This window comes from Macaca fascicularis, chromosome 2 (genome assembly GCF_037993035.2).
Source record: "Macaca fascicularis isolate 582-1 chromosome 2, T2T-MFA8v1.1".
Lineage (NCBI taxonomy): Eukaryota > Metazoa > Chordata > Mammalia > Primates > Cercopithecidae > Macaca > Macaca fascicularis.
The window spans coordinates 63,348,448-63,366,507 of record NC_088376.1 but is presented as its reverse complement, the minus strand read 5'-3'; the positions used below and the strand labels follow the sequence as shown (position 1 = coordinate 63,366,507).

The following is an 18,060-nucleotide window of genomic DNA, read 5'->3' as shown; positions in this document are numbered from 1 at the left end:
ATCTATTAACTTGGAACATTTACCTTGGTATTATCTGGGAAGAAATGTTTTTAAAACTGTAAAGATCACAATAAAAAGGTTCAGATTATCATGTGGACAAATTGGCTTTAGCATCCCATATACTTCAGAAGCACAAATGTAATATAAACTTGACAATTTATAAATTATTTACTCCCTTGGGACAATATTACATTAGCTTCCTTTATTACTGAATTATGTACAGAGATGCTGTACAGGGAAAAAAAAATATCCTCAGAAGGGTTAAAATGCAGTGTATTTTGATGAATCTTTGCATAAATGTAAAACTCTGATTATCCCAGGACGACGGTAAAAGATGATTAAGCAAAAGATACACGTTAAGTATAATTTCCTGCAAATTGGTATCATCATCAAATTTAGCATTATATAGGGACATAGCTTATTATCCATAATTAACCAAACCAAGTCCCAGAATATGAAAGTCAATAAAACAGTTCAATTTGATTTTAAAAACACACAAAATCCTTTAATGCCACATTCTATAAATTCAAATCTTGTTTAGAAATACATTTGCAATTAATTTCCTCAACATTAATTTTTAAACAAGTTTAGGTTGAAGTATTGCAAATATACTGTGCCTGGTAATAAAAGATACTAAAAAAGGTTATCCTAGAATGATACTGATTTACCTTGTATACTACAAATGTCTAAAAGTAATAATTTTTAAAAACAATTGAAGAATAAAGACTAAAATGGAAACAGAGGCTAATATTTTATAAGTTTGTTACTAGGAACATCCAGTCACCCTAACAAAACTTTTAGCATCAAATCAAAATTCCCTACTTATTTCAGTCATTTCTGCATCACAAAATAGTTTTGCTTTTATTATTATGCTTCGGTGATTCCTGATGGAACACAGGAAAAGAAGATACCCTAGAATCAAACAGGAACTTGACAAAGCCATGGTTTTACCCTTTTTTTTTTTTTTTCAAAAAATTCTGAATTTTGAGGACAGGGAAAAAAAGATAGGGGATTTTTCTTACCAAGCCCTGCTGGTAGAATATACTTTTACTTAAAGAAAACAGGGTTTCTAATAAAAATCAGCTTGGCACAGGTACTTAATTTTTACATCTCTTTAAAAGGACTTGCTCTGTAACAGCTGTGATACTTAAGAATGTAATATCAAAGTTCCTTTCTTTCACTAGTCGTGGTTCCACCAAGTCAGTCATTTTCAACGAAACAAAAACCAATGAGTAAAGGTTCAGTTAACCATCCGAAGTGTTACAAAGATTACATTAACTAGGTGCTCAGGTAAATCGAACACCAATTGTACCGATTTTTTCAGTTTTTGGTTATATATCAGAAAAGAATAAGAACAAGAACAAAGGAAAAGGATAGATTATTAAAAAATAATACATTTCATTTAAAATGTTACCTTAAAGGGAAATACAAACAATGGATAAAATAGTTGCTATATCCCTGTCACACTGAAGCAGCACAGTAATATTGGTGTTTAATACATATTTCACTACGCCAATATTTACGTGCTGCTAGAGTGGAACAAGTATGTCAGTTCATCCAAACATAAAATGAACATCTGATGATGAAAACATAGTTTTGAATGAATTTCCTTAAATTTCTAGAGCAGCAAATAATGATTCGCATCTTGACTGTAGTATGTAAACCATGATGTGCTGCTACAGTACTTTAAGGCCTCAAAAATACAGGATTCATCCAACCTAACTTTATAGAAAAAAAAGTAACAAGAATAAGATAATCTTGGAAGTCTTTAATAAACTTACCTGTAAAATTAAAAATCTATTATGGTCCAAGTCAATTCCATGGCTTCGAAGAAGATTTCCAACATCCTTAAATGTCTTTTTCTTTCCACTTATGTGATAGACAGAAGTATTATCTCTGTAGGCCGTTCTGGATACATAGAAATTACTGTTCGGAATGACTTCATAATCATCCCCTTCCTGTTTTGAGGAAAAACAAAACCAGAAAACAATTGTTGGTATTAAGTCATAGGCCTACTTCAAAATTCACTCATTTCATACTGAAACTAATTCTATGGATTAAAAACTTCAATTGAACACGCACACAAACTGCCAGTAGTTCTCAATAATAACTCGGCTTAGCAAAGAATTGATAGTTTTCCATGCTGCTTGGTCTTTCTCAAAGATCATAAAAACCAAGAAGCCAAACCAACCAGCCAACGAAAAAACTCACCTCCAAACAAGCCTAAAAACATTTATGATTCAGAAGAGGTAGACAAGATTCCTACCATATTCAAAACTCACACAAATTATTAACATGTTGACAGATTTAAAAAGCTGCAGCTTTTAAAAATGATGATTCAAAGAAAAAGGAAGGAAGGTAGTAACGGGGTGATACAGTTTAGTTTTTTTGTGTGGGAGGGTAAAGAGTGTGCCATTAATTTAAAGTAAAAAGCATCACAAAATAACTAAATTCCCTAGGTTTTCTTTTAAACAAACAAGATGTAAAAAAAAAAAAATCAATTGCAAATCTACTTTAACACTCACTTTCCCTTACCCTTAAAAGTTCTGTCATACTGAAGCAATGGCTTCTAAAATTTAGATAAATCAAATGTAATTAATAGGCAATGGAATAAAATCTGATTTACTGGCAATCTATTTTCCAACCCAACTTGTACAATAGAAAGCACAAAAGAAACCAAATTAAAATAGATGATTCTGTGTAATTAAAGCACTTTGTACTTTTTTAAAAAAAAGGAAAACAAAATTCAAAAGCCAAATCACCTCCCAATTTCATTACGTAATTAGTTTTCTATATTTTTAGGTTCCATCGAGTCATTTTTGAACAATTAATTTCCTACATTAATTATTAAACAGAAGCAAAAGTATCAACAGGTAAATAATCTAGACATTTTACCTGTAATTGTCTCTATTTCTAGAAAACAAACATTAGCTTGCCCTTCCCCCATTTCAAAAGGACTTAATCACAGCAGTAGTCAAACTGAAGCAAAGCTCCTTCATATCATAGATACTCAGGGGCCACTAACATTAAAGTTAAAATGCATTGAAATAATAAAGATGGTAAAACCAGCCAATTGCCATATTTTCAAGTTTAGCTAATTTATTCTAAAGCAACCAAAATATAACTTTAAAAATGAACCCAATATTTATAGTAAAATAATGCCTATTTAGTACTCGGGATCCTAAAACTGCTCAATGTTTTTATTCCAAAAAGGATTACTATGAACTATTTGTAATTCATTTCTTTAGCTAAAAATTTAATATTTTAAAAGGCACCACCACCACTCCCCCAAAATAAAACATGGTCAGAGGTAATGAAACCAATACTTTCTGCTATAATTACATACAAATTTCTTAAAGTCAAAAATAATAAAATATGCAATGCATTTAAGTCCATTTGCCTTGCTTGAACTTGTCAATTACTAAACAGTAAAAATCCCTTACCTTATCAATTATCTTTTGAAAATGAACTTCTACGGTACAACTCTGAATGTCCTTGTGTTCATCAGAATTATGTATTAATACTGAGAGTTTTTTAGATCTTATTTTTTGTGCTCGATAGCCAAACACAAAAAGCATAGAATCAATAACATTGGATTTGCCACTGCCATTTGGCCCGATAATACAGGAAAAGCGCTGCATTAAAAAAACAAAAACAAAACAAGTAAAAGTTCATAAGGTCAAGCTAATACTACTGATTTTAACTTAAACCGTTCGGTTTTTTTACTTTACTTGCAGTTAAAAACTGCAAGTATTTAAAAGTTTTTATTGCTAATCACGGACATACAACTTGAGTTTTCTTACATCAAGTTCTCCTCTCTTAAAAGTTTCAACATTTAATAAGAATGCTCTAATTCTAACGCAGACGTTTTAGAAAACTCATTTTATAGTTAAATTATCTAAGGGTTCCAACGAAAGCTTTAAGAAAAAAAATTATCTAAGGGAAAATACTATTTCAAACAAAAACACCGACTCCATTCAATAGAAAACTTTACAGCTAGAGGTACCAAAGATAACCAGATAAACAAAAGATAATTTAAGTGTTAAAATCATATGAAACGTGTGTGCGTGTGCGAGAGAGAGAGAGAGAGAGAGAGAGAGAGAGAGAGAAAGAAAGAGAGAAAGAGAAAGAATGGCTATCACGATAAACAGGGAGTGAGTGAATTTTAGGATAGTTACAAAGCTGAAACATCTTGTAAATACGTTATTACCTTACAATAGGTATTTAAAAGTTATAAAATAGTTATTTCCATACAAATACCTTATGGAAAGGTCCCAGAATTTTCTCCCCAGCATAGGATTTGAAGTTCTGGTTTACAATATGAGTTATCATAAGCCGAGGAGCTCCAGCTTCATTGGTCATTGCTGGAGGCGGGGGAGGAGGAATGCTATTCAAAATCTCTTCTAAACTTCTATTATCAAGCTCCTCACTTGCAGTCTCTAAGTCAGTGAAAGGAAAGGAAAAGGAAGGCAAACGGGGGAAAAGCCTACATTAGTGCAATTAGTTCGGAGAACTAATGACTGCCCATCTTTAAAAGTAGGGGATGGAGGGATGTTATTTATGAAACTTAGGAGTCTGTATTTTCCACTTAAATATGTTATTATCTTAAACTCATGGGGGCGACTAAACCTTCAGCTTGATTTTATTAAAATTCTTGAAAGAAATGCCACCAGTCACAAAATTCTATATACCTATACCTCTTAAGAGTCAAAACACTACATCATAGAGCTAATCTGGGAAAACCGTAACAAGCTATTTCCTGCTGTCTATCCTAAACAGGAGGTTAAATCCTAAGGCTCTAGATCCAATTATCCGTACCGCTGAGCACCTCGAACCTTCATTTTGGAAACTCATGAACTTCAGCGACACTGCCACGAGAGTTTAATAATGTCACCCAACTCCTAGACTCACAAAAGCTACAGTGGTTTCAAATAAATTACCGTCTTTTCTTTAAAGGCAATCTAAGACCACGGAGGTGAGGTTAGGGTCAAGAAACTTTTCATCATGTTCACAGTCATATTGATTGTCTCTGGGAAAAAAATCCACTTGCTCTTGATTGACCGTCTCGATTTTAGCGGAAATACAATAAAGACGTCTATACCATTCCACAGGTCACAAACAAAAATTCACAACTGAACCGGTTTGCTCGCCCCCATCCCTTCCAGCGCCGTTACACCAAAATTGCACGGGAGTCTTATCTCAAAGTTGCCAAATGGCTCTCCTAAGCCTCTACGGGACCGACACCGGATCTTCAGACTTCAACCCCGCAGCCTCTAGCCCGCGCTCAACAACCCCAGCCAGCCTCGGGCTGGGCGCGCGTTCCTGAGGAGTCGCGGCGGGTCACTCACCTGCGGCGGTGGCTGGGCTCTCCGCGCGGCCGGACGGCGGCTCAGGCTCCGTGTCGCTGCTGGCGCCGTCAGGGGACGGCGGCGGCCCTTCCTCTCTGCGCCGGGCAGTGGAGGGCTGGGTGCCTTTACGGGGCATGGTTGCTGGGGCCGAGGGAGAGCCGGGAGCAAGTGAGCCCGCGGGCTGCTACACCGCGCCCGCCCCACCCGGGGAAACCTCGGTCCACCGGCTTCCATGAGCCCCGCTTAACACCCCGCTTAGAGGCAGTGGGAGTTCGGGAAGGGAGCCATCGAAAGACACCAGTGGCAAGAAGGCAGGACTGGTTTCTTAAGACCTATGTAAGTGAGAAAAACTAGAGGTGCCTGAGGATCAAGCAAGGACTGAGCAACTGCTTATTTATTTTTTTAAAAGCCCTCCACCCGTCCGCCCATAGTATAAGCGTGTAATACTCGCTAACGCATTTCTAACGGAGGAACTCCCATACGCCGGCATTTCCGGACATTCCCACGCTCTCGGCGCCAGGGATGCAAGCGCACCGACAGGGAGAAACGAGTTCGTGTCAGGGTCAGGATCCCGCGGCTAACAACTCTCTCTAGAACGGTGAGGACTTAACTGGCGACTCGCCGCCCGCTTTCGTCTGCCCGCCTTTTAGCTCCCGGTGCCGTTGACGGCCCGAAGCATAACGAGGTCTCCCTCCTCTCCGCGATCCGACCGCTAAGGGCGAAGGCTGGAACCAACCACTAACAACTTCAAGTCGGACGCTGGCAGCGCTTGCTAATTTTGGGGTGGCAAGAGTTTGTCTCTCCAGCTCCCCGGGCGGAGTCCCGTTGGACAGTAAACCATGAAAGGTCACCAGCGAAGGCTGAGACCCGGTGACTAGTCCCTTGGCAGAAGAGAGAGGGGTAGGGGGAGACGCCCTTTCCCAGATAGAGACTAGGATTTTTTAAAGAAGAGATCTGCGAGGCTCGGGGCCTCCCCAAGACGTCTGAGTAGCTTGGAAAAGTGGCGCCCGGGAGTTGCGCGCGGGAGCCCGGGCCGCCCGGGAGCGGCCGAGGGGGGAGGGGTGACAGCAAGAGAAATCTCCCAGCGGCAGCCTCAGCCCGGACTTCGTCGCTCCGGCTCAAGGCCTCTATTTTCCAGGCGCTCGCGGACAAGGCAGGAAGTAAGAGCGTGACAACCTGACCAGGAAGAGAAGTACTTTACCTGCGAGACAGTCCGCTCAGACCAAAGCTGGAAACGGTTGTGTAGTATCCACCTCTCTGCTCCTACCGGTGTTTCGGCTCCGGGTCCTTCACTCGAAAATGGCGCCTAAAATACAAACTCGAACGGAAATTCGTTACAAATGCGCGCAATGATTTCTGGGATCCACTAATTTGAAAAAAAGTGCGGCGATTACCACCGCCATCTTATGGTCGCTCCTGCGCATGCGCGAGCTCCTGGCGTGACCTACGCGGTAGAAGTTTCTACTAAGTGAAAAGGAAGAGCGAGGGATTGTTTTCTCTGTGGTCTACAACAGCAGCACTATTATTAAAAATATTTGGAAAAACAACCTGGCAAGTTTTGAAAAATAGTTTTTTGAAAAGGGTAGGGTTCCGCTCACAGCGGGAGGCGGGGCTCAGTGGTCCAGAAACGCCTCTTCAGAAGAGGGCGGGCTCACCGAGAGGCGGGGTCTCTGGCCCACTCGGATGACGTGCCGCGTAAAAGTATCGCGGGAAGAGGAAGGGAGCGTAACTCTAAGAAGTCACTATGGTGACGGGGAGGTCGGGAGGCTTCTTGGTAACTGGTACCAGGTATTTCAGAGCAATCGCCACCGCTTTCCTGGAACTTGAGGTAACTCTCTTCACCTCTGGACCTGGTGGGAAAAGGGTTTGGAAGTTGTAGGCGTCACTGGATCCCATCTTTCTTGTTTTGAAGGTGTGTGCTTCGTGGAGCATCATTTTCTGTCTCCCTGGCGGCAGCGAGGCTCTGGGTGTAGCTTTTGAGATGAGAAGGAGGAAGCCCTGAATTTGAAGGGAGTAGAGAGACAACTAGAAGAAGACCTGGATTAGTGATAGCTTAGTCCACGTGTGAATAGCTCAATAACGATTTTCGAGTTACTGCTTTTTAGATCATTGTTGTTACTAGTGAAAGGTTTCGGTCTTTTAAAATAGTTTGACTAAAAGGCTCTTTAATGGAAAAAACGACTCGCCAGTGTGCTGGTTATTTTTATGAGGAAATTATCGATCAGCAAATATTCCCTAAGTAGCTTTTGTATACATTGCACTAGATATGACATAATTAGGATTAGTAAGCAAGTTTGGCAATTCCTGTTCCCCGAGAACAGGAATTTTAGTTTTAGTGGGTTTTTAACCTGAGGTCTGTGGATCTGGTGGTAGGTGATTGGGTTTCACAGTTCATAACTCGCCTAACATTGTATACATAATTCTATGTGCATTTTTTTGGGAAGTTAGTTTTCCTACAGCTTTAATCAGAATCTCATACTTGCTCCTAATTCCCTGCATTGTTAAAGAGCCACCATCTCATTTGACTATCTCCAGTATTCATGCAACAACTCTTAAGTACTTGACATTGAGAACTACTAGCCTCTTTTTTTTTTTTCTTCAACTTTTGCTTACTTAGGGTCTGGCATGTTAAAGCACCAAAAAATCTGCCTTCTGAATGAATTTACATGATCACTCTAAATATATTATGGTTCTTCTCTCGAAGAGCATGAAGTCAGGTTCAGTGATTCTCAAAAAGGCGTGGAGAGCCACGGCCCTCCCAACCAATTGTAAGAATTTGGTGAGGTTGGGAGGCTGGTGTGTTTTAAATAAGCATAGACTCAATATCGTGATATATCTTTATGTTTGAAGTTAAAAACTATTGTTTTCATAAACTATAGAAATAAAGCTTAATGAAAAAAAGTTTTTTGACTGGTAAGCATACCAAGAAGATATAAGGATTATCTTTGAGAGCTTCTGGAATTTTTGCATTTCCAAAGGTTGTAAAACACTACAAAACCTGAGTTGGAGAGGTATCAACTATGCGGATCACCTGAGGTTGGGAGTTCGAGACCAGCCTGACCAACATGGAGAAACCCCGTCTCTACTAAAAATAAAAAATTAGCCGGACACGGTGGAGCATGCCTGTAATCCCAGCTACTAGGGAGGCTGAGGCAGGAGAATCGCTTGAATCCGGGAAGTGGAGGTTGCGGTGAGCCGAGATAGCGCTTTTGCACTCCAGCCTGGGCAACAAAAGCGAAACAGCATCTCAAAAAAAAAAAAAAAAAAGTATAGACCAAATTGAGTGGTGTATTTGGGGGAACAGAGCACATTGTAGTGGAAAGATGTAATATAGAAAACAGAATCGTAAGTTCCGTCATTTTTTAGGTATATGCTTGACAGTTTCCTCCTTTTGTCAATCTTGAGAGTATTTATTTATGAAACTAGCATATAATACCTGTCTCATCATACTGTTTATGATTGTTCATCTAGCACATATTCCATAAGGATTTGATTTTGCTGTGTTTATGACACTGAACTTATTAAAGTATGCTAAGGACGAATACTGGGATATCAAGTTAGAGGAAGGGTAGCTTCTGAAGGATCTTGAAAACCAAGTCAAGGATGTTAGATACGATATGGAGGAAACGGCTTTTAGAACAATTCTGAGCCAAGGAATGACTTGGTAAATATAGGAAGAATAATTAACAGTAGTTATGTGGGATGTGTTAATGGGGAAAGAAAATGAGATCAGTCTAGGTTTTCGTTAAGATTGTTACTATATAACAATAAGTGAGAAGTGCCTACACAGTAGGATGGAAAAAAATCTGGAGTCATTTTGGGGGAAAAATCTATAGCTTTTGTAAATTGTCATGGTTCAGAGTATAAACCCTTGAAGTCAGTCATGTACTATTCTTTGTGTATCCTTGAATTAGTGATAAGGTATAGGAAGAACGATAAGTCACAGAAACATAGTTTTGATAAATAAACTGACCGATGGCCTTAAATTTAATTGAACCTAACTATTGCCCACTCAGAAATTTTGAAAAGGGGCATAAACCAGGTTGTATAATGAGAAAACATAACAAACAGCTACAGAGTAGACTTAAATCTGGAGATTTATATATACCACAAAAATAAGACATTCAGAATAAGTATAATTTTTGAGACGATATTAGAGTCACAAGAAATAAAGACTTTTGGTTGATTGTTGCCAATATTTTGGACATCTCATGAAATTAACAGAGTTTAATTACAAAGAGAAGCTAGCCTACCTGGAAAAGACTGGGTTACAATCATTTTGGAAAGTATTGCTATAACCAGGTCTTATCTTCCTAGTCTAAAATAATCTGCCAGTTATCTCTATTTGCAATTTCAGGCAGTCTTAGAAGGAAAACCTCACTTTTTACATTAGAAAAAAATTATACCCCACAGGAAGAAATAAGTTCAAAGAGAAAAATTGGAATTACAGTCTTAATTTTCAATTCTTTAAGTGCAAGGTTTTTTCATCATTTTAATAATACGTGTTTTGTTTGCCTTCTCATGTCATAACATTTCAGAAAGGCTGAAATTAGATTTCTCAGTAAATATTTTAAAAGATTAAGTTTGTAATTGTAAATATTTAGATAAGTTAGATATTAACTAATATGATTTTATGTAAGTATTGTATAAATATTTAGATTATATTGTTCAAGATTAATAGATATAGACACAGTGCAGATAGAAGTGAATATTCCTCCTGATAATATAAGCCCCTTGGTATATTAATGTTACAGAAACACACATAACTTATCACCAAAAACCCAGGAAGCTAGAAGGCAGAACAGCTCTTTTTTGGAAATGTTATATTGAAAGATAAGTATGTTTTTATTCTGTAGGTTGGAATTCTGGAAAGATATATTCAACAAGCAGTAGAGGTACAGAGTATGGCTTAAGAGAGAAAATAAAATGGGTAGTGTTATAAGAATAACTGGAACACTAAAATAGGTTAGGTTTTTAAGATTGTAAGTGGAGAGAAGTTAGCACCAGACCAAGGATATTAAGAAAATGTTCATTTTTAGAATATAAGAAGAAATAATTACAGTAATATCTAGGATAGGACCCTCTTGATTACAAGTGACAGAAAACCCAATCCAAATTGTCTTGAGAAAAAACAAATATTGTCTCCTATAACTAAAAAGTCAGGTGACTATAACTGGATTGAGGGTTCAGACAAAGACACAAGGGTTTGGTTTCTTTCCTTGCTTTGAACTCCACTGTGTTGGCAGTATTTTCAGGTTCCGTATGATAGTCTCTAGCACCTTTAGGTTCTCCCCTTGCTGTGGTAAGATAGCTACAGCAATTCCAGCCTCATATCTTCTAAAATTAAAATCCAAGGGGGAATGAGAGTTTCTTTTCCCCAGCATTGATTTGAATAAAAGTCCTGGGCCACCTGTGAAACAGTCTGTGCAAAGGGAATGGAATGCTCTAATTGGCTTAAGTCTGGGCCTCATGCCACATGGGCTAACAGTGAGGAAGTGGTTGTTGCAAAGAGAAATTCTTTTTAGGTAGGAAAAGAATGAATATACATATGCAGGGTGAAAAAACAACTTTCACAGGAAATACTAACATTTATTAAGTACTTACTATGTATAGGGTACTCTACTGGACACTTTACATACTTTATCTCATTTAGTCATTATAACTAATTTGTCAGGTAGGTATTATTAGCCTCATTTTACATTAGAAAGAAAGCAAAGTATAGTATCTTCATGAAGATAAGCCAGGTGAGAGTTTTAATAAGAAGGGATTCACGTGTGGAGAATGGTGATCTTATAAAAATATCATTTATTAGGGTTTTGTAGAAATGCAGAAATGCATAAAAATTGGGTCATAATCCCTTTCACTCAGATAATCCTATATTAAATATATAAATGGATAGATTAAAAAGTACTGTGAGCATTGTTAAAAACTTCAAACAGAACAGAAGTATATAAAATTAGAATTTAAAGCTTTCCTTCTCATCCCAGTGCCCCTACTCTTTTAGAGGTCTCCATTATTAAGTGTCTTGCATATCTTCCCAGAAAAATGTTTTGGTATCCACCAGCTTAAATATATCTCATTTTTTGTTTTCACAAAAGGAATTGAATTATATAATACAGCTGTGTATCTTGCTTTTGTCATTTAACATAGACATCTTTCTATATCAATATGTACAAGTTCATCTCATTTTTAAAATAGTTTTTTTTTTTCTTTTTTGAGATGGAGTCTCACTCTGTCACCCAGGCTGGAGTGTAGTGACAATCTCGGCTCACTGCCACCTTCACCTCCCGAGTTCAAGTGCTTCTCTTGCCTCAGCCTCCTGAGTAGCTGGGATTACAGGCGCCTGCCACCACATCCAGCTAATTTTCGTTTTTGTTTGTTTGTTTGTTTTTGTTTTTGTAGAGATGGGGTTTCACTATGTTGGCTAGGCTGGTCTCAAACTCCTGACCTCAAGTGATCCACCCACCTCAGCCTCCCAATATGCTGGGATTACAGGTGTGAGCCACCATGTCCGCCAAAAATAGTGTTAAAACACAACCTTCAACTATATCAGCTATGTGATTTTTAAAAAATGTTAGTGGAATTAAAAGTGTGAATTAAAGGTGACTACATACTTTTAAATTTGTGAATCATATAGTTTAGTGGTTAGAATTTATTAGACCACCCCACAGAAGAATTATAAGTATAGCCAATAAGAATAATACTGAAGTATGGCTATTAATCATAGCTAGAATTTCAAGGAAACGTAAATACCACAGCATTTAGCAAATGCATACAGGAATTGAGATGGGGTGGGAGTTGAAGGTCTTCACTAATTAAACCACGGTTGTCCAACCCACGGCCCGTGGGCCACATGTGACCCAGAACGGCCTTGAATGCAGCCCAACACAAATTTGTAAACTTCCTTAAAACATTATGAGATTTTTTGTGATTTTTTTTCTTTAGCTCATCAGCTATCATTAATGTTAGTGTATTTTATGTGTGGCCCAAGACAATTCTTCCTCCAATGTGGCCTAGGGAAGCCGAAAGATTGGACACCCCTAATAAAGTAAACTACTGTACTGTTTCCTGTGGTTAAGCCTTTGAGTCTGTGCCTGAAAATGGTGAGCCTGCTTCTCTATCTTTTCTACCATGCAAGAGATCTCAGCTCAAGTCTGCAAGTTCTGTGATGGCACCAATCTGAATAAAAGGCTTGCCTTTCCGCTTTCTCCTTTCTCTATTGGAGAAGAGACACAGGAGTCTGGTCAGAGCTATCGATTTAGGGGACTGTTGATAAAATCTGTACTTCTTTTAATAGGACCTTGGTTAGTAATAAGCCAGCCTGCTGTCTCTATTAACTAGTATGCAAGTGACCCAAAGAAAACTTGGTATAAATATGCTTGTGATCTAGCTCTTAAATTTCTTATCTATCCTTGACATTCTTGTTCACTACTAGAGATATTTCTGCCACTTCTTATCTACAGGTACATTCTTGTTAACAAGCCATGGTCTCCCTGTTTATCACCTAAAATTTTTCTTATTGTTAGTGCTTTTACCTCTTAGTTTTATTTCCTAAATCTAATTCTTTTATTTTCTTTTTTAAAAACCATCTGTTTTACAGTTCAGTGACATTAAGTATATCCACAGTTGTGCCACTGTCACATGCATTCATTCATCTATCCATCCACAGAACTCTTTTCATCTTGCAGAACTCAAACTGTACTCATTGAACAATAACTCACTATTCTCCCTTCCCCTAGCCCCTGGCAGCCATCATTCTACTTTTTGTTTCTATGAATTTGACTGCTTTAGGTACCTTATATAAGTGGAATCATATAGTATTTGTCCTTTTTTACTAGCTTTTTTCAATTAGCATAATGCTTACTTAGGTCTAACTCTTAATTATATTTTCCTGATTTTAACTCTTCCATATTATAAACACATATATCCACACAGGGATGTAAAATCTATAAACATTTAAATTTCTAATTTTTGATAGTACTTACAGAGTTCTGTAGTGAACAGATTTGAATATACAGTCTCAGACTATGATGGTTTGACATGATTTATATTGACTTTATGACGGTGTGAAAGGGAAGCACTTTTCAGTAGAAACTGTCTTTAAATTTTGAATTTTGATCTTTTTTTGGGCTAGCGATACATGATATGATGCTCTCTTGGGATGCCTGGCAGTGGGCAGCCCGCCACAACTCCCAGTCAACCACATGATCATGGCGTAAACAACTGGTAAGTTATAGTATGCAACTATAGGCTAATGTGAGTGTTCTAAGCATATTTAAGGTAGACTAGACTAAGCTATGATGTTTGGTATGTTACGTGTGTTAAATGTATTTTTGACTTAATGATATTTTCAACTTATGATGGGTTTCTTGGATGTAACCCCTTTGTAAATTGTTGAGGAGCATCTGTATATCTTGGTGTACATTCATATGTGTAGAGTGAATTCCTATGACTAGCAATTATTCCCAGTGTATATTGCTTATATGATACTTCCTTTGCATCAGTAGCTTCTAGTTTAAAAATATGGCATAGATCGTAGATTTGGCAGAGCCTTAGTTTTGTTAATATTTACCTGTGTTTCAGCTATAAGGAAGTGTAGAGAGGAAATAATTTGTTTTGTATAATGGGAAGAAGGACTCATAAGACATGGAATTCCCCAAACATAGGAAATGCAGCACCAATTGACCTACCCTTCAATAATGTATGGAAGTATCTGTTTCTCTGTACTGGCCAACTGGGTTTTGGGTATTTTGCATTTGGCCACTCGGAGAACAGAACAATGTATCTGGTTGTTTTAATTTTCATTTCTATAATTATAATTGAGGCTGGGCATTGCTTCTTGTTTCTGATTGCCCATAACCATCTTTATGTTTCTACGAACTGTGGATCTGTACATTTTAAAAAATAAAAGGTACCCTATTATCAGTGCCCTTGATCAAATGATTTCTAAGGGGACTGTGCTCTCTTAGTTTTCCTCTGTTTCCATGATATTGCTAATCTATCCCTGTCCACTGGGCCCTTTGCTTCCAAACTTGTTGTTTGCTTCCAAACATGCTAAGGTGTACCCTAATTTAAAAGGCCTTCATAGCTATAGCTATATTTCTTTCCTTTAACCCCTATACTTATATACTTTTTAACACACACACGTATATATATATACAGCATATTAATACACACACATACTACTACATCTATCTGTCTACACTTACAGATCTTTAACCTCTGCACTTATAAGCTGTGCCTACTGGCTTCATCTTTTCTCCATTTGTTCATTGGACAAACGTTTACTGAACCCTTACTGTAAGGAAGGCATGGTTCTAGTTGCAGGGGATTTTTGGGTGCACAAAACAGACAAAAATTTCTGCCCTTATGGAGCTTACATCTTAGAAAGGGGCAACGGTAAGTAAAATACATAGTATGACAGACAGACGTAATAGGGTATACAGAGAATGCTTTACTGAGAAGTGACTTTTGGGCAAAGATATAAAGAAGGAAAGGGGAGTAAGCCATACAGCTCTCAGGGGATAGGGATTCCAGGCAGGATATGGTAAATACAAAGGCCCTGAGGCAGGAGCATGCTTGAAAGAAAAGCATAGATGTCATTGTGGCTGGAGCAGTTTTAGTGAAAGTGGAGAGAAGCAGAAGATATTGTCAGAGAAATAATGGGTATATTACTCAGGGCTCTCTAGAGAAACAGAACCAACATGGGGTATATACTGCATATAAAAGTCATATTTACACCATATGGTAGTCTCTTAAGTGTGCAGTAGTAATATATCTAAGAAAAGAATGTACATAGCTTAATGAAAAACTACTGTATTGCTAAAAAATGCTGATACTCATCTGAGACTTCAGTGAGTCATAATGTTATTGTTGGCTGAGGATGTTGCCTGGATGTCAATGGCTGCTGACTGATTAGGATGGTGGTTGCTGAAGGTTGGGGTGGTTGTGGCAGTTTCTTAAAATAAAACAACAATAAAGTTTTCTGCCACCAGCTGCATTAGCACCTAACAAGAGAATCAGGATGTCATTTGAAACTTTGAAGCCAGGCATTAACTTGTCCTTTCTAATTGTGAAAGTCCTAGATGACATCATCTTGACTGTTTCATCTACACTGAAAACCTGTTGTTTAGTGGAACCACCTGGTTTCATTAATTATCTTAACTAGATCTAGATAACTTGCTGTAGCATCTAAGTTAGCACTTGCTGCTTCACTTTTTGCCTTCATGTTATGGAGAAGGCTTGTCTCCTTAAATCTCATGAACCAAACCCTGCTAGCTTCAGACTTTTCTTCTTCAGCTTCCTCACTGAGATTTCTCAGCGTTCATAGAATAAAAGAGAATTAGGGCCTTGCTCTGGATTAGGCTTTGGCGTAAGGGAATGTTGTGGCTGCTTTGATCTTCTATTCAGACCACTAAAACTTTCTCTATATGAGCAATAAGGCAGTTTTACTTTCTTATCATTCGTGTTTTCATTGAAGTAGCACTTTCAATTTTTTTCAAGAACTTTCTCTTTGCATTCACAACTTGGCTGTTTGGCACAAGAGACCTAGCTTTTGGCTTCTCTGGGCTTCCAACATGCCTTCCTCACTAAGCTTCATCATTTCTAGCTTTGGATTTAAAGTGATAGACCCTTCTCTTGAATACTTAGAGGCCATTGTGAGGTTATTAATTCACCTAATTTCAATATTGTTGTGTCTCAGAGAATAGGGATGTCTGAGGAGAGGGATGGGGAAACGGCCGGAGGGTGGAGCAGTCAGAACACACACAACATTTATCCGTTAAGTTTGCCGTTTTACATGGTCATGCTTTGCGGTGCCCCAAAGCAATTAAAATAGTAACATCAAAAATCACTGATCACGGATCACTGTGGCTGATATAATAATAATGAAAATGTCTGAAATATTGCAAGAATTACCAAAATGTGATACAGAGACACAAAGTGAGCACATGCTGTTGGAAAAATGGTTGATAGACTTGCCCAAGGCAGGGTTATCACAAACCTTCAATGATATATGATATATTATATATAAGATAATATATAAGATATATATTGTATATACATATATTCCCCATATAAAATCATAAATACATAGATCTATCTGTCTGTATATAGAGGGAGAGTTTAGGAGTTGTCTCATGTGATTGTGGGAGCTGACAAGGATAAAATCTGTAGGGCAATGCTGTCCAGTAGGTTGGAAATTCAGATATGAGTTGATGTTGCAGTTTTGAGTCCAAAGGCTGGAAACTCAGAATTTCTGTGTTGTAGTCTGGAGGCAGAATTCCTTTTTTGTGGGGGAAACCTTGGTCTTTGTTCTTAAGGCCTTCAGCTGATTGAATGAAGCCTACCTACATTATGCAGGGTAATATGCCTTATTTAAAGTTAACTGGTTGAAAATGTTATACTCACCTGTAAAAAAATACCTTTACAGTAGTGTTCACCCAAACGACTGTGCACCATAATCTAGCCAAGTCGTCACATAAAATTAACCATCACAATGGAAATCCAGATTAATAAGGGCCTTGGACAACATTGTCAGAACTTTGTTTTCACTCTGGGTGAGATAGGAAGCCACTGAAGAGTGTTCAGCAGAAAAGTACCATGGTTTATTTAATCTAATTTATTTTTTTTAGAGACAGGGTCTCACTGTGTTGGCCAGGCTGGAGCTCAGCAGCATGGACATAGCTCAATGTAACTTTAAACTCCTGTGCTCAAGCAGTCCAACTGCTTCAGCATTCCCAAGTAGCTAGGACTACTGACATTCACCACCATGCCTGGCTAATTTTTTATTTTTTTGTAAAGAAGGGGTCTCACTATGTTGCCCAGGCTGGTCTTGAACTCCTGGCCTCAAGCAGTCTTCCTGCCTTGGTCTCCTAAAGTGCTGTGATCGCAGGCATGAGACATTGTACCTGGCTGTGGTTTATTTTAAATCAGTCACATTGGCTGTTGTGGTGAGCATACATTGTAGAGTGGCTCAGAGGCTAACTAGGAAGCTGTTGTAGTAATTCTGGTTAAGAGAACATGGCATCTTGGATTGCGGTCATAGTGGAGATGGTGAAATGTTTTACATTTTTAAGATAAAGCCAACAAATGTTTTTATTTACAAGTTGGATTTGGTTTATGAGAGAAGAGTAAATGATGACTCAAGTTTTTGGTGTATGTAACTGGAAGAATGGAATTGCCATTTACCAACATGGGTAAGAATGTGGGAGGAGCAAAGTTGGAGGGAAAATCGGGTTTGATTTGGATCTTTTTAAATTTGAAATGTCTGTTAGATATTCAAATAGAGTTGTCAAATAGATATAAAAGTCTGGGGTTCAGTGGAGAGATACGAACTAGAAATATGAAATTAATAGTTGTCACTATATGGTGAATATACTTACATTCATATTAAACCATAAAACTGGATGAGTTCACCATGGCAGTGAGTGTAGATATAGAAGAGGTACAAGGACTGAGCCTACCATTTAAGGCTGGGGATATTAGGAGAAATTAACAGAAATTAACATTTGGTTATTTCCTCTGTAATTCTCTGTAGTTCCTTTCCCTCCTTAAACTGCTAGTGAAGTAAATGCCAACACCCTTATCAAGATTGAAAAGAAATCCCATTGAGTTCCATATGCTGCTAGAGGACTGCCCCTTTTTCCTTATGAAAGTCTGTATCACTACCGCCTAAGAGAGCAGTTCCAAGAAGGCTACAGTTTAAATCGAT

The 18,060-nt window shown here is 38.0% G+C and overlaps 2 protein-coding genes across 12 annotated transcripts in view; one reads left to right on the top strand and one right to left on the bottom strand.

The window, feature by feature from the left end:
* Window positions 1-6,656, bottom strand: part of SMC4 (structural maintenance of chromosomes 4) — a 36,553-nt gene extending 29,897 nt beyond the window's left edge. For both annotated transcript variants that reach the window (XM_005546245.4, XM_074031326.1), the window contains exons 1-5: window positions 6,550-6,656; window positions 5,349-5,489; window positions 4,261-4,439; window positions 3,444-3,635; window positions 1,782-1,958 (exon numbers count right to left, since the gene is read on the bottom strand). In XM_005546245.4, coding sequence (XP_005546302.3) covers window positions 1,782-1,958; window positions 3,444-3,635; window positions 4,261-4,439; window positions 5,349-5,484 — 684 coding nt within the window. In that variant the 5' untranslated portion in view covers window positions 5,485-5,489; window positions 6,550-6,656. The remainder of the gene's footprint in view (window positions 1-1,781; window positions 1,959-3,443; window positions 3,636-4,260; window positions 4,440-5,348; window positions 5,490-6,549) is intronic.
* Window positions 1-18,060, top strand: part of IFT80 (intraflagellar transport 80) — a 185,640-nt gene that overhangs the window by 44,968 nt on the left and 122,612 nt on the right. For 7 of the 10 annotated variants that reach the window (XR_012430824.1, XM_074031331.1, XM_065540123.2 and 4 more), the window contains exon 1: window positions 7,074-7,176. The exons of 1 other annotated variant lie outside the window; for it this stretch is intronic. The gene's annotated coding sequence lies outside the window, so the exon portion shown is untranslated. Of the gene's footprint in view, window positions 1-7,073; window positions 7,261-13,482; window positions 13,575-18,060 lie in introns of those variants that run through there. 2 more of the 10 variants (XM_065540122.2, XM_065540126.2) reach the window with 2 other exon arrangements.